The 26,386-nt window shown below is 34.6% G+C and overlaps 2 protein-coding genes across 6 annotated transcripts in view; one reads left to right on the forward strand and one right to left on the reverse strand.

The window, feature by feature from the left end:
• The window catches only part of C18H1orf146 (chromosome 18 C1orf146 homolog), a 47,214-nt gene that overhangs the window by 8,506 nt on the left and 12,322 nt on the right, over positions 1 to 26,386 (forward strand). For 2 of the 3 annotated variants that reach the window (XM_046645470.1, XM_046645471.1), the window contains exons 2-6: positions 12,307 to 12,418; positions 20,184 to 20,277; positions 21,830 to 21,998; positions 22,393 to 22,471; positions 23,176 to 23,942. In XM_046645470.1, the coding sequence (XP_046501426.1) occupies positions 12,350 to 12,418; positions 20,184 to 20,277; positions 21,830 to 21,998; positions 22,393 to 22,471; positions 23,176 to 23,310 (546 nt within the window). In that variant the 5' untranslated portion in view covers positions 12,307 to 12,349 and the 3' untranslated portion in view covers positions 23,311 to 23,942. Of the gene's footprint in view, positions 1 to 12,306; positions 12,419 to 20,183; positions 20,278 to 21,829; positions 21,999 to 22,392; positions 22,472 to 23,175; positions 23,943 to 26,386 lie in introns of those variants that run through there. The other variant, XM_046645472.1, reaches the window with a different exon arrangement.
• GLMN (glomulin, FKBP associated protein) overlaps positions 24,079 to 26,386 on the reverse strand; it is a 38,900-nt gene continuing 36,592 nt past the window's right edge. For 2 of the 3 annotated variants that reach the window (XM_046645469.1, XM_046645467.1), the window contains exons 17-19: positions 25,320 to 25,443; positions 24,429 to 24,511; positions 24,079 to 24,323 (exon numbers count right to left, since the gene is read on the reverse strand). In XM_046645469.1, coding sequence (XP_046501425.1) covers positions 24,213 to 24,323; positions 24,429 to 24,511; positions 25,320 to 25,443 — 318 coding nt within the window. In that variant the 3' untranslated portion in view covers positions 24,079 to 24,212. The remainder of the gene's footprint in view (positions 24,324 to 24,428; positions 24,512 to 25,319; positions 25,444 to 26,386) is intronic. The other variant, XM_046645468.1, reaches the window with a different exon arrangement.

The following is a 26,386-nucleotide window of genomic DNA, read 5'->3' on the forward strand; positions in this document are numbered from 1 at the left end:
GCAAAATTGTTTATAGTATTCCCTGATAATCTTTTTAAATTCTGAAAGATTGGCAGTGACTATCCTTCTTTCAGTCCAGATTTGGTAGTTTTTATCCTCTTTCTTTTTTTCTTGGTTAGTTTAGCTAAATGTTTGTCAATTTTCTTGATCTTTTCAAAGATCCAACTTTTTATTTCATTAATTTTCTCTACTGTTTTTTCTGTTTTGTATTTCATTGATTTCTGCTTTAATCTTTGTTACTTCCTTCTTTCTAATTGCTTTGGGTTTAATTTGTTGTTCTAGTTTTTTAGAGTGGATTAAGGTTGGAGACTAATTTGAGACTTTTCTTCTTTTCTAATTTAGTCTTTTAAAGCTTTAAATTTCCCTCTAAGTACTTCTTTAGCTATGTCCCATAAATTTTGATATGTTGTGTTTTTGTCTTCATTCAGTTCAAAATATTGTCTAATTTCCATTATAATTTTTTTCTTTGAGTCATGAGTTATTTATAACTGTGTTTAATTTCTAAGTATTTGGAAATTCCCCCAATTTTTTCTTTATTTATATTGATTTCTAATTTAATTCTGTTGTAGTTAGAGAACATTCTTTTATATGACTTTTGTTTAATGTATCTTGGGTCTCTGTTAGAAGGATAAATACTTAGAATTGTTATATATTCCTGATATATTGACCCTTTTATCATTATGAAGTCTCTCTCTGTCCCTGTTGATATTCCTTATCTTAAAGTCTATTTTGATTTTTATTGATATAGCCACACCAGCTCTCTTATGGTTATTGTTTGCATGGTATATCTTTTTTTATTCTATTACTTTTTTTTTTTTAAGATTGGTACCTGAGCTAACAACTCTTGCCAGTCTTCTTTTTTTTTATTTTCTTCACTTTTTTTTTTATTAATGTTATGATAGATTACAACCTTGTGAGATTTCAGTTGTACATTATTGTTAGTCATGTTGTGGGTACACCACTTCCCCCTTTGTGCCCTCCCCCCACCCCCCCTTTTCCCTGGTAACCACCGATCAGATCTCCTTGTCAATATGTTAACTTCCACCTATGAGTGGAGTCATATAGAGTTCGTCTTTCTCTGACTGGCTTATTTCACTGAACATAATACCCTCAAGGTCCATCCACGTTGCTGCGAATGGGCCAATTTTGTCTTTTTTTTATGGCTGAGTAGTATTCCATTGTGTATATGTACCATATCTTCTTTATCCAATCATCAGTTTCTGGGCATGTAGGTTGGTTGCACGTCTTGGCTATTGTAAATAATGCTTCGATGAACATAGGGGTGCAAGGGACTCTTGGGATTTCTGATTTCAGGTTCTTAGGATAGATACCCAGTAATGGGATGGCTGGGTCATCGGGTATTTCTATTTTTAACTTTTTGAGAAATCTCCATACTGTTTTCCATAGTGGCTGTACCAGTTTGCATTCCCACCAACAGTGTATGAGGGTTCCTTTTTCTCCACAACCTCTCCAACATTTGTCGCTCTTGGTTTTGGATGTTTTTGCCAATCTAACGGGTGTAAGGTGATATCTTAGTGTAGTTTTGATTTGCATTTCCCTGATGATTAGCGATGATGAACATCTTTTCATGTGTCTATTGGCCATATTTATATCTTCTTTTGAGAAATGTCTGTTCATGTCCTCTGCCCATTTTTTGATAGGGTTGTTTGTTTTTTTGTTGTTAAGCCGTGTGAGTTCTTTGTGTATTATGGAGATTAACCCTTTGTCGGATAAGTGGCTTGTAAATATTTTTTCGCCAGTCTTCCTTTTTTTTTTCCTGCTTTTTTTCCCCAAGTCCCCCCAGTACATAGTTGTATATTTTAGTTGTGGGTCCTTCTAGTTGTGGCATGTGGGATGCCACCTCAGCATGGGCTGACAAATGGTGCCATGTCCGCTCCCAGATCCGAACTGGTGAAACCCTAGGCCGCTGAAGCGGAGCGCACAAACTTAACCACTCAGCCATGGGGCCAGCCCCCATTTTGTTACTTTTAATCTACTCATATCCTTTGAATCTAAAGACAGCATATAGTTGGATTTTGCTTTGGCTGGAACATTTTATCCATTCACATTTAAATTAATTGTTCAGTATGGCTGGATTTATGTCTGTCATTCAAATCTTTAAAATTTAGATATAACCCACTTAACACAAAAGTCACCATTTTAAAGTGTACAATTTAGTGATTTTTAGCGTATTCACTATGCTGTTCAACCATCACCACTATTAGATTTGCCATATTATTGTTTTCTATATGTCTCTGTCTTTTTTGTTCCTCTGTTCCTCCTTTACTACCATTTTTGTGTTACATTAATAGTTCTTAGTATACCACTTTAATTCCTCTGTTGTATTTTTGAATTTTTTTTGGTTATTTTCTTAGTGCTTTCTCTTGGGACTATAATATGCGTCTTAATTTATCACTTCAGATTAATACTAATTTATTCTAGAAAAATATGGAAACTTGCCTCCACTATAGCTCCATTTCCTCTGCCTTGATATCTTACACTCGCACACTAAATCCAACAGTGCAGTTATAGTTACTGCTTTATAAACTCACGTCTTTTAGAGAAGTGAACAGAAGAAATGAGAAAAAATATATTTATTCAGTCTTTATATTTATCCACCTATTTACTATTTATGATACTTTTCATTTCTGCGCATGGATATGAGTTAACAGCTAGTGGCAGCTTTCTTTAGAAACACTTAACTACTTTATGGTTGTATAATATATCTTTTTCTGTACTTTTACTTTCACCCTTTTTATATCCTTGTAGTTAAAGTGTTTCTAATGTGAGCAGGATATAGTTTTTCCCCCCTACGTTGGGGAAATCTTTTCTTTTAGTTGTAGAAACAAGTCTTACATTTAGTTACTGATGTATTTGGGTTTAAATATACCATCTCACTATTTGTTTTCCTCATGCTATATGTTCCTTTTTTGTCCTTTCTCTTGCCTTCTTTTAGATTTCTGAAGTTGTTTTGTTTGTTTGTATATATCTGTTTTTCTCCATTAGCTTCGTAGTCTTTTACCATAATTTGTTAAACACAGAAATTTCAACATGTGTCATTGACTTATCAAGGTCCAATATAAATGACTACATTTACCACTTCACAGGCAACTGAAGAACCTAAAGCACCTTAGGTACATTTACTATCGTCTTGGCTTTTTTTGGTATTGTTGTCATATATTTTAATTCTACATCTGTTTTAAACTCCACTATATGTTGTTATTCTTATTTTATACAATTATTATTGATTTAGAGTTACCTATGTATTTGTATTTCCTCTTCCCATTACTCTTCATTTTTTTCTGGCATCTTTGTGCTTCCATGTGGTGTCATTTGCCTTCTGCCTAAAGAATACCCTTAGTATCTCCTTTAAGTATGGATCTAGTAGTGACAAAGTCTCTGGCTCTATTTTTGTCTTAAGAGTTTTCTTACGTGGTGACTGACAAATAATAATGTACACCTGAAATTTCACAACGTTATAAACTATTATGACTTCAATAAAATGTAAAAAAAGTTTTCTTTCTTTCTCCCTCATTTTCAAAACATAATTATCCCAAATTCTATGTTGGCAAATATTTTCTTTCAGCACTCAGAAGTTATTATTCATTTGCATCCTAGCTTCCATTGTACCTATTGAGAAGTCAGCTTTCAGTCTTATCATTCCCCTTTCAAAGTAATATGCTTTCTTGCACTGGTTCCTTTTAAGATTTTCTTCCCTGTCTTTGCATTTCAGCAGTTTTACTTTGTTAATCTGTTACTTTGCTTAATCTATTTGGAATTTACTATGATTCTTGAACCTATGACTTGGTGTCTTTAGTCAATTTTGGAAAATTATCAGTCACTCTATTTTCATATATTGGTGCTGCCCTATTCTCTTCTCTTTCTCAGACTTGTTATTTCTTTGTTAGACCATTTCATAAGACTAATAATGTCCTGTATGTTTATTTTTTTTCCTGTATTCTCCATCCTTTTCTTTAACCTACTTCAGTCTGGATATTTTCCTCTGACCTATCTTCTTCATTTGTTTTTAATCTGCTGTTTAATGCATCCATTGAGTTGTTTCCAATTTTTGTACTTTTAATTTCTAGAATCTCCATTTGATTCACTATTATGGTTTCAGATTCTCTGCAAAATTGTCCTATAATATCTTGAACATCTCAATCATAGTTATTTTATAGTTAGGATAATACCAATATTTTAATCTCCTGTTGATCTATTCTTTACAGTCAGCTTTTTCCCTAGGTTTTCAGTCTGTTCTAATATTTTTGTATTCTTGGGTATTTTTTATTGTATGCTGGATGTTATGATTGCAAAATTATAGTGTTAATTTATAATTGGAGGCTCTGGGTGATGTTATCTTCTTCTGTAGGGAATTTACTTTTGCTTCTGGTACGCAGTTTTGCTAGATAACGGTGATCAAGTGTGACTCTCCAAAATCCTAACTGAGAGTCAGTCACCTTCCCATTTCCCTCCTCTAACCACTTTAGACTGCTGAAAGGTCTGCTCACCTCTCAGCCACAACTTTTAAAGAGAAAATGCATTCAGGGAAAAATGGTACCGCATGTTGGGTTTATCTCTTTTTATGCTTTCCTTCTCTCTAGGATCTTGGTCCAGCAAATTCTTGAGATGTAGTGTGGGCCATTTCATAAATACATTTGGTCTTATAGTCCTCCATGGAATCAATCTGCTAAATACTTGCTCTTAAAGTTCAGTATTATAAATATCTGTTGAGTGTCTACTATGTGCCAGTCATTGTGCTGAACCCTGAAGGTCAAATATGAAGTCACAGTCCCTGCCCTCAAGGAATTTAAGTTGAAGAGCAAGATAGGTGGATTAATGGGTAATTTCAATATAATGTGGTAAGTCACAAAATTATAAAATGGGAATCTTGACACGTAGAGGATTGTTGAAAGATGAGTGAGATATGTGAAGTGCCTAGGACAATACTTGGCACTGGAAGATGTCTTCTCCCTCTGAGAGATGTTAGAAGTTAAATATATGAGATGTTGCCTACAATTGAAATAGTTTCTTTGGTTACTAGAAGCTTACTGTTAATATCACTGTCTCTTATCACTAATGTTATAGGAACATAATTCATTGACTAACTACTTAATAAACACACTGTGCTATGTGTTAAGGGATTATAATGAGGTAAATTCATATGTCAAACAATTAAAGGCCAATTCTTTAATGATATTCAGGAAATATAATTGTGGGATAATATTTGTCTGGGAAGGTTTTGTAGATTGAGATATGGAATTTGGATTTGCAGAGATAAGGATTGTTTCAGTGAGAAACCTGAGAGAATTTTGGTAGTGTTTAGAATTGGCATATATATATGAGAGTATTCTGTATATAGCACAGGGATATGTACATAATGACAGTGAAAACAAAGAAGGAATTAATCAAGATAACCACAGCCTTCTAGTTTAAAATCGCAGATTGACCCCATTTGTTTATCTTCTCTCCTTCTCCAAACACTTCTGAAGTGATAATAAAGAAGTTTTAAAAAAATTAACCCACATAAACAAATATATTGAGAGGAATAAAATAGCAGAGAGAGATTTAAATGAGTATTGGGAAGCTGGAAAACAGAGAGGAGTGATAATTGATTTGGTTATAAAAGAAAGTTATCGAAGTGCCTATAAAAGGAGAAATTAATGAGAAGAAAGAGGTTTGCTTCATGAACTCTCTGAGAGGCTTAGTCCTATACTTGGAAGAATCAGGTACTGGTACACATCAGGAGCAATGCGTGGAAGAAGGAAATATTGTTTGAAAGTTTATATACAGATCCATTAGAACCTCCTCAGGTTCTCTCCTCCATCCTAAACATCTGGGCAAGCTCACCCTACAGTTCTCCTATGGAGAAAGCTGGAAGTTTATTTTCTGGAGAAGTTGAACGGGGAAGATAGATTTGGGAATACCAGGCACAACAGAGGCTGGGGGTGAGGTATGTGGCTGAAAACAGCGGAATTAAGTGAAATATATGCATTAAACTGTTGTATCCTCAGAACCCTTGGTTTCCACCTCTCCCAGAAAGTTTATAATCCCTTAGGTAGGAGATTGGAAGAGTCTTCGCCAGAGAAACTGAACAGCCCTAGTGAATAGACCTCTACATACTAACTTGGGGAGATTATCTCTGTGAAAAGCTTGGTTTGCTAATTAATCATTTTACTGTAAACTCCAGTTGATGAGGCATAGCCAGCAAATAAAACTCCAGTTAGCTTTTTAATGGCTCAGTTTTAGAACCAAGTAAGCACATGGCTCAAAGCTTTTGCATATATGCTTTGCTCTGTCTTGAAAGCTCTTTCCCCAGCTCTGTAGTGACCCCACTTCCTTTAATTCTCTACTCAATTCTTACCTTATAAGAGATGCCTTCCCTGACCATCCAACATAAAATAACAATAGCCTCCAGCACTCATTCCCCATATACCCTGATTTATTTTTCTCTGTGGCTCATCATTGTCTTGCATCACTCTCTACATGTCACCTGTATTTGTCTGTTTTTTTGTTTTTTGTTTTTGCTGAGGAAGATTAGTTCTGAGCTAACATCTGTGCCAGTCTTCCTCTACTTACATCTGTGCCAGTCTTCCTCTACTTTATATGTGGATTGCCACCACAGCATGACTGATGAGTGGTGTAAGTCCATGCCTGGGATCTGAACCCATGAACCTGGGCTACCAAAGTGGAGCACACTGAATTTAACCACTAGGCCATGGGGCCAGCCCCAATTTGTCTGTTTTTTAATTGTCTGAATCTCCTCACTAGAATGGAAGCTTCATGAGGGTGAAGATGTCTGTTTTGTTCACTCTTGTGTCCTCAAGTATTTGTAATAGTGCCTGTAAACACATAATTTTTTTTAATAATTAAGTACATGAATAAGAACAGATAATTAAGGATTATCAGATGTTTGAGGAAAGCTTCCAACATGAAAATTAGATCACACAAAGAGAAAGACATGAGACCTGGAGAAAACAGAGGCAGTATGGAGAACAGAAGAAAATTTTTCTAAAAATATGTAATTAGTTACTTCAGAGAGATAAGAGAGATATTGGATACATAAAACAAGAAGATGCCATGGAAAGGAATGATCAGAGAATAAAAAAGAGCTTCTAGTAATTATATATATATATATGTGTATATAAATGATAGTTTATCATTTGATATATCTTATGTGACAGTTTAAAATTGAAAAAACAAACCCCTTGGCTTCTGGCCTCCAGTCCAGCGTGTAAAGAACTTGGAAGTAGTCACTCTTTCCTAACAAGTAAAAAGCTGAACAAACTGAAGAACCATCAAATCTTCTTAGATCTGTCAGAGAAGTGATGTCTCAGGGCAGACTTCTCTGAAAATTCTAGAAACAGACAGGCAGATACAGAGAATCACAACTTACTGGAGCAGAAACCTCTGCCTGAACTCTACTGTGGTAGAAAACCCTAAACTGTAACTGACAAATTGCTGGAGACTCTGTGTCAATAAGCCTGAGAGTTAAAAACTCCAGGGAGACCCAGTCATTAGGAGGCCCTGACTTAGTCAGCTTGAGCTGCTGCTATAACAAAATACTATAGACGGGGTAGCTTAAACAGCAGACATTTATTTTCTCACACTGCTGGAGGCTGGAAGTCTGAGATCAGGGTGCCAGCCTGGATGGGTTCTGGTGAGAACCTTCTTCCTAGCTTGCAGGTGGCCAGCCACCTTCTTGCTGTGTCCTCACATGGCAGCGAGTGAGTGAGAGCAAGCACTCTGGTGTCTCTTCTTATGAGGGCACTGATCCTATGACAAGGGCCCCACCTTCAGAACCTCATCAAACCTAATTGTCTCCCAAAGGCCTCATCTCCAAATACCATCACACTGGGGGCTATGACTTTTGAGGGGACACAGTTCATTCCATAGCAGGGGCCCACATTTTGTGAGTTCTACTCCAAGAGCCTTACCAGTTTCTCACAGTGAATATTGGAGAAAAATTCCCTTGTGCTTCTGGCGTGGGGTGGGGGAAGATAACTGTTTTGAAATATGCCAGAGAATTCTATTCTTCTTAAAAATGTTTGCCCTCAAGAGAAACTATTTTACCAGAGCGTAATCTTGTTGGAGTGTTATCATAGCCTAATCAACATGGGAGAAGGGAAATACCCAGTTTCAGGTCCCTCCAGCCATCCTATCTCACCTAAGAAGGGGAAAAAACTGAGAAGCACTTGTCAAGTTCACAGCTCAGGGGCAGAGATTCACAAAAAGACAGAATCATAACTATAGAATGCTTCCTCTCATGCCACACCTTACCCCCATGTCGTTGAAGGCCTTTTTACCAGAGTTCCTTTTACCCAGTACATCGTGTCTGGCTTTCACCAAAAAATTACAAGGCGTACTAAAAGGCAAAAGACATACTTTGAAGAGACAGCAAGCATCAGAACCAGACTCAGATAGAGCAGGGATGGTGGAATTATCAGGCTTGGAATTTAAGACAGCTATAGTTGTTATGCTGAGGGCTCTAATGGAGAAAGTAGAAAACATGCAAGAACAGATGGATAATGTAAGCAGAGAGATGGAAATTCTAAGAATCAAAAAGAAATGTTAGAGCTCAAAAACCTTGTAGCAGAAATAAAGAATGCGTTTGATGGGCTCATTAGTAGAATGGACATGGCTGAGGAAAGATTTTCTGACCTTGAGGATATGTCAGTAGAAACTTGCAAAACTGAAAAGCAAAGAGAAAATTGACTGAAAAAAACTGAACAAAATATCCAAGAACTGTGGGACAACTACAAAAAGTGTAACATATGCATAATGTGAATACCAGAAGGAGGAAGAAGAGAGAAAAGAACAGAAGTAGTATTTGAAGCAATAATGACTGAGAATTTCCATTTCCCCCAATTAATGTCAGACACCAAACCACAGATCCAGGAAGCTTAGAGGACACCAAGCAGAATAAATGCCAAAAAAACCCTACACCTGGGCATATCATACTCAAACTGCAGAAAATCAAAGATAAAATATCTTGAAAGAAGCCAGAGGTAAAAGCACCTTACCTATAAGAAGGGCAAAGATACAAATTATATCCAACTTCTCTTCAGAAACCATGCCAGCAAGAAGAGAGTGGAGTGAAATATTTAAATTGTTGAGTGAAATAGTGGACCAGCCTAGAATTTTGTGTTCTGTGAGGTTATCCTTCAGAAGTCAAGGAGAAATAAAGACTTTCTCAGATAAGCAGAAATTGAGAGAATTTGTTGCCAGTAGACCTGTCTTGCAAAAAATGTTGAGAATTTCTTAAGAGAGAAGGAAAATGATATATATCAGAAACTCAACCTATATAAATAAAAGAAGAGCAACAGAGAAGGAATAATTTAGAATAAAAACTTTTATTTCTTTTATTCTTAGTTGATCTAACAGATGAACAGTTTGTTCAAACTAATGATAAAAATGTGTTCGATGATTATAGCTTATGTAAAAGTGAAAAGAATGACAGCAATGATATAAGGGAGAGGAGGGAAGAATTAAGAATATTTTTTATTATAAGGTATTTTACTACTCATGAAGTGGGTATAATGTTATTTGAAAGTAGACTTGCATTCGTTGTAAATGTATATAGCAAACTCTAGGGCAACCAGTAAAAAAAAAGTTGTTAAAAAAATCTCTTAAGGGGCCGGCCCAGTGCTGCAGTGGTTAAGTTTACACATTCCTCTTCAGTGGCCCTGGGTTCAGCAGTTCGGATCCCAGGTGCGGACATGACACCACTTAGCAAGCCATGCTGTGGCAGGTGTCCCACATATAAAGTAGAGGAAGATGGGCACGGATGTTAGCTCAGGGCTAATCTTCCTCAAAAAAAAAAAAAATTTTCTTAAGAGTTGGTCAGAAAAATCACCTGGAGAATGACCAAAAAAAATTGAAAACAGGAGAAGACATTAAAGATCAAGCTATGAGAGCTAACACCCAACTAATAGCTGCAAAAAAGAGAGAAAATAGAAGAGTGGGAATATCAAATATGCTAAAACAGTTTTCTAGAATTGAAGAACAAGAGTATTCAGATTGAAATGGCCCACTGAGTACTTGGCATGATGTAGGTAAAAAGATCTACCCAAAGGTACATCATTGTGAAATTTCAGAACACTAGAGATTTAAGAAAGACACCAAACATTAAGGTACCAAAAAAGCTTCTAGAACAAACAAATGAAAAATAAGTCAGTTACAATGGAATAGCAATCAACATGGTATGTCAACAGCTACATTCGTTGACTGGAAGACAGTGGAGTAATATTTGTAAAGTTCTGAAGGAAAATGTGTCTAAGATATATAGGTATATATAAAACTATCAATCAGATATGGAGATAGGATAGAGATTTTTTCAGACATGCAAGGGCTCAAGTATATCTATATCTTTGTATCTACATTATCTACCTACCATGCATCCTTTTTTCAAGAAACTACTAAAGAATGCTTCAGCAAAACAAAAGAATAAATCAAGGAAAGGGAAATTGGGCTCTAACTTAGGAGAGAGGTGAAGGATAGTCCCAGGATGACAGCTAATGAATCAGGCCCAGGGAAATATCCAGTTTATGTTGAAGAGGAAAGGCCAGAGTCTGCAGGAGTGAGAAGAGATCGCTAGGGGAAAAAATATAACTGAGGGATTATTTGTGTTGGAACATTTGAAAAAAGTACTGAAGGTCTTGTGAAAGTGGTTTATTTTGTTTTGGTTGAAGGGGTTGACTAAAGTATATGATGATGGTAATAATACAATATATTTATATTTTAATATGTATTATGTCATTTGATTTTCTTAACTACTCTGAGATATTGGCAAGCCCAGTTATTCTTCTCATTGTATGTCATTGTATATGTGTAAAAATAGGCTGAAAGACATTGAGTGATCACAGTGTTAGATGCAAGACTAGAATCCTGGTCTAATTCCTGGTCTGGTACTCTTTCTACTACACCATGGATCTCCTACCAAAAGGCCTGAATGTATGCCTTATATACATACACTCCACATCATCACTGGATCATAAAAGCCATAAGCACCCATTTTGTCTTTTGCAATCTTACCCCAAATCCCTCTCCCCCACCAATACTCTAACATATTCTTGCTTGTTGCCAGCATATTCTTGCTTCTTTCCCTTTCCACTGGACACCAAACTAAATCTATTGACAATGACCTTCATTCTGCCTCTAGAATTAGTCTTTATTTTTTAACCCCCCTGGCTTTTTGGGTATGTGTGAGGAAGATTGATCCTGAGCTAACATCTGTTTCCAATCTTCCTCTTTTTGCTTGAGGCAGATTGTCACTGAGCTAACATCTATGCCAGTCTTCGTCCATTTTGTATATGGGACACCACCACAGCATGGCTTGATGAGTGCTCTGTAGGTCTGAATCTGGGATCCAAACCTCTGAACCCCGGGCCACCAAAGCAGAGCGCGTGAACTTAACCACTACACCCCTGGGCTGACCCTGCAGTAATTAATTTTTATCTTTCTTCCCACCTACCACCTCAGACACATATACCTTACACTTTAGCACACTGAACTTCTTGGAGTTCTCTTATTACATCATTTTCTTTTATTGTCTGGTTGTCAATGTACAGTGCTTTGTTGTTATTGTTGCCTGGAATGCTCTTCCTTCCTTTAGTTTAGTGGTTCTTAAAGAAGGGTTCCCAGAACAGCTTCCACAGCATCACCAATATACTTGTTAGAAATGCAAATATCCTGGTCCAACCTCTGAACTGTCTTTTCAAGGATGTTTGTATAATGAATAGCTTTGTAAGTTAGAGATAGTGTTTCCCTCTACAGCAGAGGGCAGGTTGTTTGCAGCCCATTGTAAAAGGTTGGGGTTTCCTAAGCTCAGGGTTCCTTCCCAATAATACAGCCCACTGTGTGTGCTGATGACTTGGCCTTTGTCCCATCACTCTGTGGGAATTGCACTTGGGGAACTGCTGCAAGAAAATGATGATACTCCTATTGTTGTGAGTAAAGAACTGTCCTTTGCCTGCAATCCAAGAGTCTTATGTCTTTTGCTATATCCATCAAACTCTGGCAGGCTAAATTTTTAGCTTATCAGCAGGATAAAACCTCAGACCTTTCATAGTTCCTGACTCAAGTCGTCTTTAAGTTAGTGCTCTGAAATGGGAACCACTGCTTTTAATAATTGTTAATGGAAGCATAGTATTGAAAAAGCTTGATGTATAACAAGACAGTTTTTCAGTGTCAAATTTTGACTTTCAAATATTCTTTAGAATGTCTCCATTACCCTAGTTTTTTTTCTATCCTTAATTTACTAATTCATCAGCCATTTCTGTGTGTTATTTTTGCTCTTGTTTTTCTCAGATTGTGGCACCATTAGAAGCTGGGTTGATCCAAAGACAGACAGATGGCTGAAAGTGGTGAAAAAGAAAAAATAAAATGGACAACCACCATTATTATTAGCTCATCTCTTAAGGTAAAGAGGCACTGGGGCCATTGATCTTTACTTAAAAAATTAAAAGCAATGGAACATTAAAAGATCCTAAGCTTGATTATCCAAAGTTGTGTGGATCAGCAAGTACAAAAGCTAAATGTATTTTAAAGATAAATTATAAACTTTACTGCATCCATTTTCAACATCCTACTTCTCTCAATATTTAAGGGTTGGAAATTTTTAAAGTTCTTTTTTTTCTCTCTAAGCATGTTCTAATAAAGATGTTAAATGATTCCAGAATCAGTAATGCATATGTACATATATATTACTTAAGGTTTTTTGAGAGAGAAACAACAGAAACTGATCTGTCTAGCCTTAGTGGCATTGGGAGGAGCTGTCCCCCTACAGTTTGTAAGAGGAGGGAGTGGGAAATTGAACGCCTGAGGGCAGTTGGTCAGTCCACAACTGTTTTCAACTCCTCAGCCAACAGGATTTCTCCATTCCCCTGATATTTATCTTATGAACACCAACTGATGTCTAGAGTGAAGGGGCAAGAAATGATTGTTCCATGGTAAAAAGGAGAGAGGCAAGAATAAGACTTTAAAATAAGATTTGTTATCCACCCTATCTTCTCACTGCTACCTCAGCTGCACTTGACCCTGTTGTCTTCAGCCATCTATCTTCATCACACATAGCAGTTTAATGCAGCTTTAAGTCTCACTGGAATTTTTCAAGCTTCCTTTTGTTAGATTTCTGGAATCCACGTTTCTCTTGTTTCTATAGCTTTTCCAGACTGATTTTGAGAGAGGGAGCCACCAACTCATGCTAATTTGCCACAAACAACTACTTTTAGTTTATTTATTTGTTATGTTTACCCATCTTGCTTTGTGCTTTCTGTTTGTCTCCTTTTCTTTGTTTCTTTTTTCTCTCCTTTCTTGCCTCATTTTGTATTAATGTGTTATTTTTTTTTCTTAACTAGCTTTGGAAGTTATATGCTCTGTTTCTACTTTTTAGTAGCTAATCTAGAAATTTTAACATGCACTTAGCTCCACAAAATCCAACGTAAATAATTATCTTTATCCTCCTCTTAAACAACAAAAGAATCTTAGAACACTTTAATTCCAATCACCTCTTTCTGGATTGTAGCCTGTTGTTTATCAGGTATAGTTTAATTCTATTTTTAACTCCACAAAGTATTATTTTCTAAAGTTAGCATTTGTTTAGATTTACTCATATCCTTGCTACTTCTTTGTTGTTCTTTCCTTCTTTTGGCTCAGACTTTCCATTTTGGATCACTTTCTTTTTATCTGAAGAATATAGTTTACAAATTACTTCAGTGAGGATCTTCTACAGGCAAAAACCTCTCAGTTTTTGTTAGTATCAAAATATTTTTATTTTCCCCTTAATCTTGAAAGATGTTTTAAAAATCAATTTAATTGAGGTCTAACTTACATATAATAAAATATACACATCTTAAATGTACAGTCTGATGAGTTTTGACAAATGTGTCTGTCTGTGTAACCCCTACCCCAGTCAAAATATAGAACATTTTCATCACTCCAGAAAGTTCCTTCATGCCTGTTTATAGTCAGTCCTTTTCCAGCCCCCCACCTCAAGCAACCATTGCTCTGATATTTATCATTATAATTAGTTTTGTCTGTTCTCAGAACTTCATATAAATGAAATGATGCAGTTTGTACTCTTTTGTGTCTGGCTTCTTTCATTAAACATAATGTTTTTGAGATTCATCTACATTGTTACATATAACAATAATTTGTTCCCCTTTTTTGCTCAGTAGTAGTTTGTTGTATGAGTATGTCCCAATGTCTGTATCTCTTCATAGGTAGATGGACTTGAGGGCTCTTTCCAGTTTTTGGCTATTATGAATTAAGTTGCTATGAACATTCATGTATAAGTCTCTGTGTAAACATGTTTTCATTTCTCTTATAAATACCTAGTAATCGAATTGCTGAGCCATATGGTGAGTGTATGTTTATCTTTATGAGAAACTGCTTAACTGTTTTCCAGAGTTTACTACAAATGAACATTAAATCCATTCAACTATGTAACTAAAATAAAAATTAATATGGGGATTATGGTTTTATACTCCCACCAGCATGCATGAGAGTTCCAGTTGCTCCAAATTGAAAGATATTTTTCACTAGATTTAATTATTTTCTCTCATTATATTGAAGATCTCATTTCACCGGATTCTGGCTTCCATTGTTGTTGATAAGACAGCAGTCAGTTTAATTGTCACTTCCTTGAAGATTACCTGTCTTTCCTCTTTGTCTGCTTCTCAGATTCTGGCATCATATAGTTTTAAGGTATTGATTTTTTATCTTTTGAGGCTCTATGAATCTGTGAATTAGTACCATTTATCAAGTTTTTATCCATCATCTTTAATATTGCCTCTGTCCTATTCTCTTTCTCCTTCCCCTCTGAACTCCAATTAGATGTGTGTTAGATGTTCTCACAATATTCTCCATGCATTTTGACCTCTCTTTCACCTTTCCATGTCTTTGGGCTGCAGTCTAGGTAATTTCATCACTTCTCTCTTCCATATCAATATTTATCTCTTTACTCCTGTTAAACTGATCTATTGAGGATCTTTGCTTTTTGTTTTCAGTTTTGTTTGATTTTTTTTCAAATTATGAAATATACGTAGAGAAAAGTATCTAACATAAATGAACCATTTAGTAGATTTATTTTAAAGAGAATACCATATAGCTAATTAGGTCAACAAATAGAATATTACGAATTGCCTTTTCCCCTCAGGACTTTTATTAATTATATCAGTGATCAAATACTAATTATATTAGATGTTTATAACTTTTATTAATTATATCAAATGTGTATAACACTTACAATTTTTCTATAACCATAATTCCTACATTTATTTTAATATTAGTTACACAGTTAAATGGATTCAATGTTTACTTCTAGTTTTCATGCAAAAGATAGGTCTTTCCAACACTTAACTTTACTAATGATCTGTCAAAGAAGCCTCAGGCACAGATGAAATGTTCTTTCCCTGGAGAAGTCAAAATTGTCAGACATGGCTTTCAAAAATGTCCCCCAAAGTAGAGAGTCTATTCTTTTTCATGTATTTTGTTTGCAGTTCTCCATGTCTCCTAGAGTTTTATCAAAAATAAAGTTTGCTTTTGTTTCTCATTCTTTGGTTTTTGTGTACTCTCCAAAGAGAGAAAGGGGGGCACCATCATTTTTATTCCAATAGTTTCTATTTTTTAATATTTTAAATGGTGCTTCATTTTACCCTCCTTATACATAAATCTTTTTATTGTTTATTATTGTCTTAGGAAAATTGTTAGAAGCAGAATAGTTGGGTTAAAGAGGCATCCACATTTTAAGACTTGATATGTATCATCAAATTACTGTCCAGAATGTCTTTACACTCCTATCAGCAGTCTATAAAAGGGTCAACTTATCCTCATGTTTGACAATTCCATGTGTTATCATTTTATGAAAATCTTTGCTAGTTTGATACTTTGTATTTATTTGATGACAAAGGAGATTAAACATTTTTTCATATACATATTCATTATTTTTACTTCCTTTATAATTGTCTTTGCTTTTTTTCTATTGGCATAAAAAGTAAATATCTATTCTTTAAAAATATTAAAAATAATATACATTTGTGTTATAAGATTGATTACAAATTTTCTCAGGCTTTTTGTCTTTCAGTATTCTTGGATATTTGTGACATCATAATTTGCAAATTTTATTTCTACTCTATCTTGAGGAATTAAGGCAGCTGTTTTTATTATATAGTCAAATTTAACAACTTTTTTCTGGAGATTTCTTAAATAGCTCTTAGAAAAGTTTTCATATCTCAAGCTTAATGTTATACATAAAGGCACGTGTTCACATACAAATAATTATTACATATTATTATATAGTTGAGTCTGATTCTGTTCTGTTCAGTTGATTTGTGTATTAAATATTGAATCATTACCACACTTTTAAATTCATTGTAGTTTCATGATATATTTTAAAACCCAGTAAGGCATGTTCCTTCCATACTAGTCTTATGTTTTTAAAAACATATTTGTTCTTCTAGATCAGAGAATCAGCAAACTATGGCCTGCAGCCTGTTTTTGTCCAGCCAATGAGTTAAGAATGTTTTTTACATTTTTAAAGGCTTGTAAAAAAGAAAGAAAGAGAGAGAAGTGGGGGAGGAAAAAAGGGAGAAAGGAAAGAAGAAAAAGAGAGAAAGGAAGGAAAAAAGAAAGGAAGGAAGGAAAGAAGGCAGGGAGAGAGGGAAAAGGAAAAGAAAAGAAGAAAAGGAAAAAAAATGTGACAGAGATCATACACAGCCTGAAAAGCCTAAAATGTTTATATCTGTCCTTCTACTGAAAAAGTTTGCCAAACTTTGTTCTAGATGAACTTCAGAAGCACTTTAGGTTCAAAAAAGTTCCGTCACAGTTTTGATTTAAATTTAACTTACTAAATTAGGGAAAAATTTATTCTTTCTGCCCATCTCATGAACACATATCATTGTATTTTTTTTTCAAGTCTTTATATCCTCAAGTAAAGTTTAAAATTTTTTCTTCATATTGTTCCTTCTTTTTTTTTTGGTTGTCAAGTGATCCTTTATTGAAGTATTTTCATTAGTGGTTTTTACCCAGCTGGGCATTCCACTGCACTACTGTGGATGTCATGTATGATGTCATGAGTGTGGCAGCCATAAACACTGCAACCCACAGACTGGGCTGTCCCCAGGATTTCTTTAATGGCTCCAGAGCGTTCTCTGGCCAGTTACCATGCAGCATCTCTCAGGTAATGTTGACAGTTATCATCAAAGGTTCTATTTTCACTGTACTTAATGTTTTTCTGCTTCTTCCTGTCTCTTGGTGGTTCCTTGAGGGCTTTGATGATCAGGGCAGAGGCAGAAGTTACCTCCTCAGTCTGAGCCGGACGGTTCTGAATTGTCAGTTTCACTGTAATCCTCAGGCCCTTCCAATCACCAGTTGCCTTGGCGATGTCACTCACCTCTTTTTAGAGACAGACCCAGGGGGCCGATCTTGGGGGCCAGGGTAGATGTGGCACTGACTTCCCCACTGGTGCACCTCAGGTACACTTGAATTTCTTTGGGGTTGAATTTAGGCGGCATGGTGGATGCGGCTAATGTTGGGTGAACCTGGATTTGGGACTACGGAAGAAGGTTGCACCTTGGCCGCCTTCAAGGCAAAAGCCAAAAGCTCTATTTCTTTTTCAGTGCTTGATAGTTGATGTTTTTGTTGCTATTGTGAAATATTATTTTTTTCCCCATGTTTTCAATCTATAATATAGGGCAGCTGTTGAGTTTGTGGTAATTTATATTTAATCATTTCAGTATAATTTCACAATACATTATCAGTTGATTCTCTTGGGTTTTCAACAAAGGCAACCATAATTTGCAAGTAATGAGAATTTCTGACAGCTGTTTCTGTTTTTATTTTGTGGCCTTTTGCTGTGACCAGAGCATCCTAACCAATGTCTCTAATTTTAATGAAATACCTCCAGTTTTATTATATGTTACCTGTTGCTATAAAATATTTATTATGTTAATATTCATCTAAGCTTAATTTATGAAGTTTTTTCTCTTAATCAGAAATACGTGTACAGTTTTTTAAATGCATTATTTTTTGTTATCTGTACAGAAGAACCTAAGTGACTAATCCTTACATTTCTTTATTAAACTGTTTGGTCATTGTGGAGTTTTCTTTCATATTCTCTTAAAATTTGGTTTGCTATTTTATTTTTGAATCACTATTTACTAAAGCTTGAGCTGTGCTTTTTCTTTTTTTGTAGGGAGTAGGGGGTTTTCTTTTTTTTTCTTTTGTTTATATCTATGCAGTTTATGTAATATGGAAATTATTTGTACTTTAAGGTATAAAGGAGCTTTCCTATTAAATTTTCTGTGCTGGTAATCTTTTATGAAATTTAGAAAAATAGTGATTTCTATGATTTTTCCTTTTAGGTTTTGTACTATGTTGTGAGTCTATTTCATAAATTATATTTTTTCAAAAATTTACTCATTTCATAGAGGTTATTAAATTTATTAAGTTGAACTTTATGAAATTGCCATTTCTGTGATTAAAAATTACATATTGGCATTCTCTTAATTTTCTAGTAAACTCTGTATCAGTTATTAAAGGCCCTTTTTCATTTCTGTTTTTATTTCTATTTCCTTTCTTATGAGTAGATTTGCTAGACAGACTACTAGTTAAATAAAATACAGACCACTAAGTTAAATCTGAGTTTCAGATAAACAATGAATTTAGTTAAGTACACCTCAAACATTGCATGGGATATACTTATACTAAAAAGTTATGTTATCTGAAATTCAAATTAAACTAGGTGTTTTGTATTTTTATTTGCTAATCTGGCAACCCAAGCCCTAAGGCGTCTATTGTATTGTAATAAATGAACTTATCTCTTGTGCATCTAGAATGGTACTAGTTATGGGAGAACTGAGAAAATAGTCACTCACATCATTTTCTTTGTTCTGTAGTTCAAACGAGGAGACCTGATTGAGAAAGGTTGCTCTAGGGAGTGCTTCTGCAAGGTGCTTGGGAGCATTAGTAATACAGTATCACCTTAATACAATTTCCAGGATTGAAATGGTTTGAAGCTAGGCTGCAGACCCTGTGAGAGCTGTTCTACTTTTTTCAAAAGCTCTGTTCAGCGTCTCATCTGTCTCCCGAATTGGCAGATGCCCACAGGGAAAAAATGGCCTAAATGCTAGTCTTATATCTTTGAATTTCTGTATAGATCTTGCCTTGTAATGTTTTACTATCCTGCTAGCTTTCTCATGCATTCAAACAGCTTTTAAAAGTTGTCCAGCTTTTTTAGTTGCCTTCAGCAGGAGGGTTGGCCTAAATTACTTAGTCTGCCCAAACTGCAAGCAAGGTATAATTTTAAAACAGCAGAAGAAAACTCATGGGAAGAGTCATAGTTGAACTTTAGGTCAGGATCTGTTTAAGTGGTACAAAATACTCTCTTTAGGAAGGAAAGGAAGTGTATTTTTTATACCTAATTCCAACCTGTGTGCTTAAAATATACATGTTCTGAGGCCAAATATAAAATAAAATTAATATACCTAAGGGATTTTTATCTACTTGGAGAATAGCAAGCTTGAGTTTTAACTAATGAGGAAACACTATTAACTACTTAAATTTTCATGTCTTGGGTAATATGATCTAATTACTTGGGTGGAACAGGAAATAAGATGAGTTTTGAAATGGTTAGTATTTAACCCAGAAGTACTGTTGCTGTCTTCATACATGTTTTCTGACTGACCTAAGGCTTAAAACATTTTAAAAGTATATTAAAAGTAAATGTAATATAAACAGATGAACTGGAGAATTGAGGGTCTCCTTCTGGTATTCTGTATGTCTGGTACTTCATGTTTCTGTCAACCAGGTAAGAAACACACCAATGCCCACCCTTCCAGTAATACATTAATTCATATCAGAATCTACAACTTGTTTAGAAATTTATATTTGATCTGGTTCTTGTAGTGTAGTTTTTAAATATTTTCCTTAATTTGTGCCCCTAGGTAACATAACTGTAGTACACAACTTATTTCCAAACCTACAATCAGTGTGATTCAGTGGAACTAAATATTTTTTATCTTTTTTTTTCTCCAAAGAGAGTACATTTAGTATCTCTTTTGATCAAATCTTTAAGTGGTATAGTTATAAAAGAAGCTAGTAAACTTATTTTAATTTTTTCATTAGCTTTAATAAAAAAAACTATTCTAAGTATGTCTTAAGTTTGTATTTCTGAAAATTTTTTAAAGAGTTACGAAGTTGCAACTGCCCTAGAAAATCGAAGCCACAAGATTCGGTATTCAGATTCAGTGGAAAATGGATCAATTATATTTTCTCTTTCTGGTACAGTATATTTGCTAACTGCCTTGATTTAAGTTTCCTATAAAATATGAGTATAAATTCTAATAATTTGGTAGTAACCAAGTAAGCTTAAGGCATTATCTTTTGAGACTGTAAGTATATAGAACTTTGTTACTGCTGCAAAAGCACTGCATATGGCCAATTACAAAATACATTCCTTTTAGATTACAATTATTGAACTAAAGCTGAACCAGCAGAGTCTGGTTAAAAACTACTCGCTTTGGAACTAAGATGAAAATAGAACAAAGCCACCTCCCTAAGAACAATACTTATATTCAAGTATTACCTGTATTAACAAAGAGCCCAACATCACAACATTGGTCAAAATCCATATACAAAAACAACATAGAATACTCTTCCTATATGATTTTGTACAAACGTTTGCTGAATATAATATAAACAAATACTAACTAAAAGAACCAAATGTTCCTGAAATCATAAAACTGTACAACTGTGAGTCATGGGCAAAGTACAGGAAGGAATTAGGAGACAAATAGTCCTGAAATCCTGAAACTGTACAACTGTGAGTCATGGGCACAGTACGGGAAGGAATTAGATTAGGATATGAGAAGGATGGGGACATGGGAAGGGGACAGCTCCACTTAGGCTTGGGAAATGACAGAAGTGATAAAAGAGGTAGAAGTGAAGGATTTTATCAGGAGGGTTGCAAATAGACCTGTGTTCCAGCAGAGGTTTTCTAACACAGGTGTTTTTAAAAGCTCCTAGAAATAGACCTCCAGGCTGGAAGTGGTCCACCCTCAAACTCATCCTTCCTGGTTGAATAGAGCACCCTCTAGGGAGAAATAAAATATCTTTGGTGAATACCTACTATGTGCCTTGGTCACTTTATATACATTATCTTATTTAATCCTTTCAACAAACCTATCAAAGAACTATTATTCCAGTCTTACAGATGAAGAAATTTAGGTTCAGAGAGGTTATATAAATTGCCCAAATTCACTAAATTAGCATATAATCACATAGTCACTTTCCTCAGATTATGTCTTCCCCTCATCTTTTAAAGAACTAATTAGATCAGCTTTACCTCCTGGACCATTCTTATAGGCCTGATACTGTTTCAGAGATCCTAGATATCTGCTTACTGAGTATATTAATTTATATAATCATGTTCTGGTACAAAAGTTTCTCCAAGAAATAACTGAAGGCTTGCTTAAGGCTACCTTTCTTTAGTTGATTTCCAGCATTTAAAAATCATTATAACATAGAAAATTAACCTTTAACTAAAATTAGGCATTACCTTCATTGTGGACAGTTGCTTAATCTAAAAAAAAAAGAAAAAGGTTACTGATCAAAAAAATTTTTTCTCTTAAATGTTTAGGATAAGTCATCTTTTTATACAGAGCACTTCAAAGAACTACCTAAATTATTTTGTGTAAGAACTTTCTTATAATAATTTCTACTCCTTATGGATTTAGGGCCTGGACACTTATAGCTATTTTTGTTGATTTTACTGAGTTTATTAAAAAAATTGGTATGACAAAGTGACATTTTCCATTACATTCACCTCTCCTAGGAGTTGCATTTTTATTGATGGATGCTAAAGAATGCTTTACGTCAGCTGAAGAAATACTTCTAGCCAAAATTGAGAAGTTTATTAACATTCACCGAAACAGTTTTTTGGTTCTTTCTGCTGCCCTTCATGGGCTTGAGGAATGGAAACTGATGTTCAGGATTCAGCAGAGGTATGGAAAAACAGCACTACAGACTCATTTTTCTTAAATTATATTTGGTTTGCTTCAGTTCTGAATTCTTTTAGACAGGTGAGTTATGTTTTGCCAATAGATAAACTTTATAATGTTAACCTATCATATTTAATAAAATGCAGGCTAAATGGCTATTCTATGAATCACAGAGTTCATGGTGATTTATGGAATTCTCCTGCAAGATGAAACCAAAAGTGAATACTTTTTAGTCAGTTAAGTTCTGGCCATAAAGCCATATCATATCTTCTGTGGAATAAGGAAGGGCATGAATGAATAAACAAATGACAAACAATAAAAGATATATTTTTACATACTTCAGATAACAGATGTCAATGAGTTACATGATACATTTAACTTATGAATTGTTTTTCAGATTCCTGGGTAGTAACTTACGGATACTTCCAGTACACAACGCAGTAAATGCTGTTAATCTTATGTGCACTATAGCTAAGGTGAGTCACCTGAGGAAAATGACACATACATAGACACACACTCATACACTTTAAGGTTCTTGAACCTTCAAAATGCACACCCTCTTGGACAGGATTGACAAATACTCTGCTTCTGGTCCCCTCAGAGAAGTTGCTATTTCAGCATGCAACTTTTTGCCAAGCCTAAACTCAGCTTCTCATGTCTTCTCACTTACTTCCGGTAGCCACTACCAGAATGACACATTTTGGGCCAAAAAAGCATTTGGCCATATATACATTGTGTTGACCCTTTTGGTTACTTAAATCTTCATTCAAATTCTAAAGTAAAAATACTGGTAGTCACGAACTGTCAGAGTGCAAACATACTATTTTACAGAATGCTCTTCACCAGCTGTCCACTTTCTTTTCATGCTTGTCCTCCCTGTGGAGGGGGGAGTGTCCTCAACTCCCCTAAGCAGAGTTAGGTGTTCCTTACTCTTATTTGGAACAGACATCCATTCAAGCAATTCTTACAGTATTCTTTTTGGCTTGCATGTTTGAAATTCCTTAAAGACAGAGATCATGTATTTTTCTCTCTATTACTTTAAGAACACATATGCATACATAGTATTTAGCACACAGAAAGTGAGAGATACTTGTTGAATAAATGAAAGGTATTTTTTTATGTGACCCTGTAAAAGTACCTGTTTATGTAAATAATGTTGCATGTTTATATGTTCTTCCAGATTGCCTCCAAACCATATATAGGTAGCATCTGTTATAGAATGATAACAACCAAAGCTTACATCGTTGAGCAAAGTCCTGTTTGGAAAACACTTCAAAAGATAAAACTTAGTAGTGATTCATTTAACCCAAATTAGAGTGTAAATTATAAATGTTCTTTTGGAAGAATACTGAAATAATTAGACTGGTTAAGTTATAATGTTCAAATATATATATTTACTTCAAAGATTTTTAAATTAACATAATAAAATGTATACAATTAAAAGTGATTTTATTGTGTTTTGTTGAATAGTTCCTTTACTAACATTTAGAAAAAATTGGTACATACATATAAAACTCAGATTTAGTTTCTTAATGATACAAATTAAGTTGGATGGACAAATATTTACTAGAAAATAAAAATATGGCATTTTCTAATTAGCCCCTTAGACTAACGGAAAAGTCATGCATACTTTTTAGCTTTTCCACAGGGGCAATCAGCATTTCTAAAATTAATCTTCACAGATGCTTCCACGTTGTAACTGCTGCTGGAGAGGTGCCCCCTAAAACTCCTTCTGAGGGAGGGAAAGAGAGGGAAATTAAGAGAAGCAGTTAACTGGCCTGAATTCAAAACCACTCTATACTCTTACAGCAGTGTGATATCCAGTTTGACACTAGGAGTTCTGAAATGTAACACAGCATCTAACTGGAACATAAAGTGTATCAGTATTTTTATAAACTCACTACAATTGTATGAATGAATAAAGGCAATTTACACTTTATGAAATTATAACAAAAATTATTAATTTGTATTGGATTTCCAACAGTAGTATTTATAATACATATATGGGCATTATTTACCATGTAGATAGCTTTATAAAACCAAAGACTACTACTGATCCATAATGTGTCATTACAGAGACTGATAAATGAGAAAAGCTACATTTATTTTTCTTTCAGCAAGTATTTTACAGAAAAATTTTTATAAAGGTATTAAATAAACCATAATGGAAAATACAATATTTTATTAGTTTTTTCTCTAGGAGATGGGGCTGCCAGTTTATCCCATATTTTCTTCAGAGCTAGACTTTGTTTTTATTTCAATGAGTTCTTCTACTCGAGCCAGAACACTTTCAATCAAATCAAATGTGAAAAGAGCTGAATGTAGAACCTGCAATGCCAAGAAAAATTAGTGTTATTAAGGCTGTCTTTAAAACAAAACAAAGAAAAAAGAAAAGACTACAGCTGGATGTAGCTTAGGAAATTTCAGATCTACCTTAAGCTGCATTTCAGGAGGCATATTAGGGATCTCTTCTCCACCTACAGTTACAGAACAGAGATCTTTAGAATTCTGGACTTCTGTTAGAGAAGAAAGAAAAAAAATCCTGTGTTACACTTAACCATTAAAACAACTCTTAGATTTCAATAATAAATTTATAAGCTATTTTCATCATTCACTAACGTAAAAAAATCTCAATTTGTGTAAATTATTAATAGCTTATTTAATAACTCAGAGTATGCTTAAATCGAGCTATAAGCAAATAAAAATATTAAAATTCTGCAACGTGGAAAATTAGTGTTCTTTAGGTGAATAGCATTATTTTGGCATGTACAGGATGAATGAAAATTTATAAACTTTTTTCTTCAGTAGAGAATCAGAATTATACCTGTTACACTAAAAAAGACAAAATTTCTAGTAATGCCTATAGAAATACCACCATAGCTATATGGAAAAGATCACAAGATTATTATAGTAGAATTGCTGGCTTTAAAAAGTAATTCTGGATCTAAGACCCTTTTTTGTAATTTGTATAGATTTACTTGAGGGTGCAGGGGGTGGACCCAGCAATACCAAAGGAAGTATGATATCCAAACAGAAATACTGGTAATACGATTAGAACTTGAGGTTTTAAACCAGAATTTGCTTCAGTTTGGTTTAAATCTTGGTTAACCCAATTTCAGTGTTAATCCATTTATAACTTAATGATTCACTTAAGAATTATTTTAATTATAAATAAAGTGACTTAGCTGTCATGGTTCCTTGTTTGCTATAAATTAGCCAAGTACAAGATTAAAAAAAAAAGTTCTTTATTTTGAATATAAATGACAGTTCTAAAATTTGGCTAGTTTTTAGACCTAACCAAAAATGAAATTGCATATTACCAACCTTGGCTATTTTCTTGGCTATTTTTAATTTCTGCTTCATAATGTGCTTTTGACATATTAAGTCCTGTATGGAGTGGCTTTAAGAAATTATTCTGTATCTTTCCAAGTTCTGTCCATAATCCAGTCTGTTCAGAAGAATTAATGAAAGAATTGGTTATTTGGCTCAACATTTATTGATTGCCTACTATATTAACATGTGCTGAGAGTCGGAAAAACATACCTGTATAAGACATGATTCTTGCCTTTCAAGGTAGAGTTTACTGTTTAAAAATACATTCATTACACATCTAGTTATTTTATGTGAATACCAATCAAAACAAAAATGTACTTTGGTTAGTACACTCATTATTGCACCAACTGGACAGCTCCTGGTTTTGAGATCTATAATTTACAAGTTTTATCTATGAGAAAATTATTTGAGGATAATCCACATAGTCTGAGACGTTTCTCTTTCCTTATAAACCATCTCCACAATGACTCTACCTTAGATATCCTCAACTGTTCATCTTTCAACTGATATCCTTGTCGCAGATTTAGTTCTAGAGGATTCTTTTGCCTTTCCTATTGACGGAAACTTTTCTAACACAAAGCTGATACGGACTGTCTTGGGCATCAATGTAGATGGAGATTTTACCGGCCTAGCATAGCTCAGGGTTATATTATCATCCATATTAGAAGTTTTTACTTCAAGAGCATTTCCTCTTACAGTACTAAAGAAGGGGAGTCACAGAAATCAATTTTATTTAAAAAAAGAAATTTATTGGGGCTGGCCCCGTGGCCGAGTGATTAAGTTCGTGCGCTCCGCGGCAGGTGGCCCAGTGTTTCATTGGTTCGAATCCTGGGTGCGGACATGGCACTGCTCATCAAACCACGCTGAGGCAGTGTCCCACATGCCACAACTAGAAGGACCCACAATGAAGAATATACAACTATGTACCAGGGGGCTTTGGGGAGAAAAAGGAAAAAAATAAAATCTTAAAAAAAAAAAATTTATTGGTATTATTGTTTTCAGCTACTCTTTACAAAGGAAAATATCTTAGGTAAAAAATGGAAACTTAGGAATCCAAT

The sequence above is a fragment of the Equus quagga genome, chromosome 18 (assembly GCF_021613505.1).
Source record: "Equus quagga isolate Etosha38 chromosome 18, UCLA_HA_Equagga_1.0, whole genome shotgun sequence".
NCBI classification, from domain to species: Eukaryota; Metazoa; Chordata; class Mammalia; order Perissodactyla; family Equidae; genus Equus; species Equus quagga.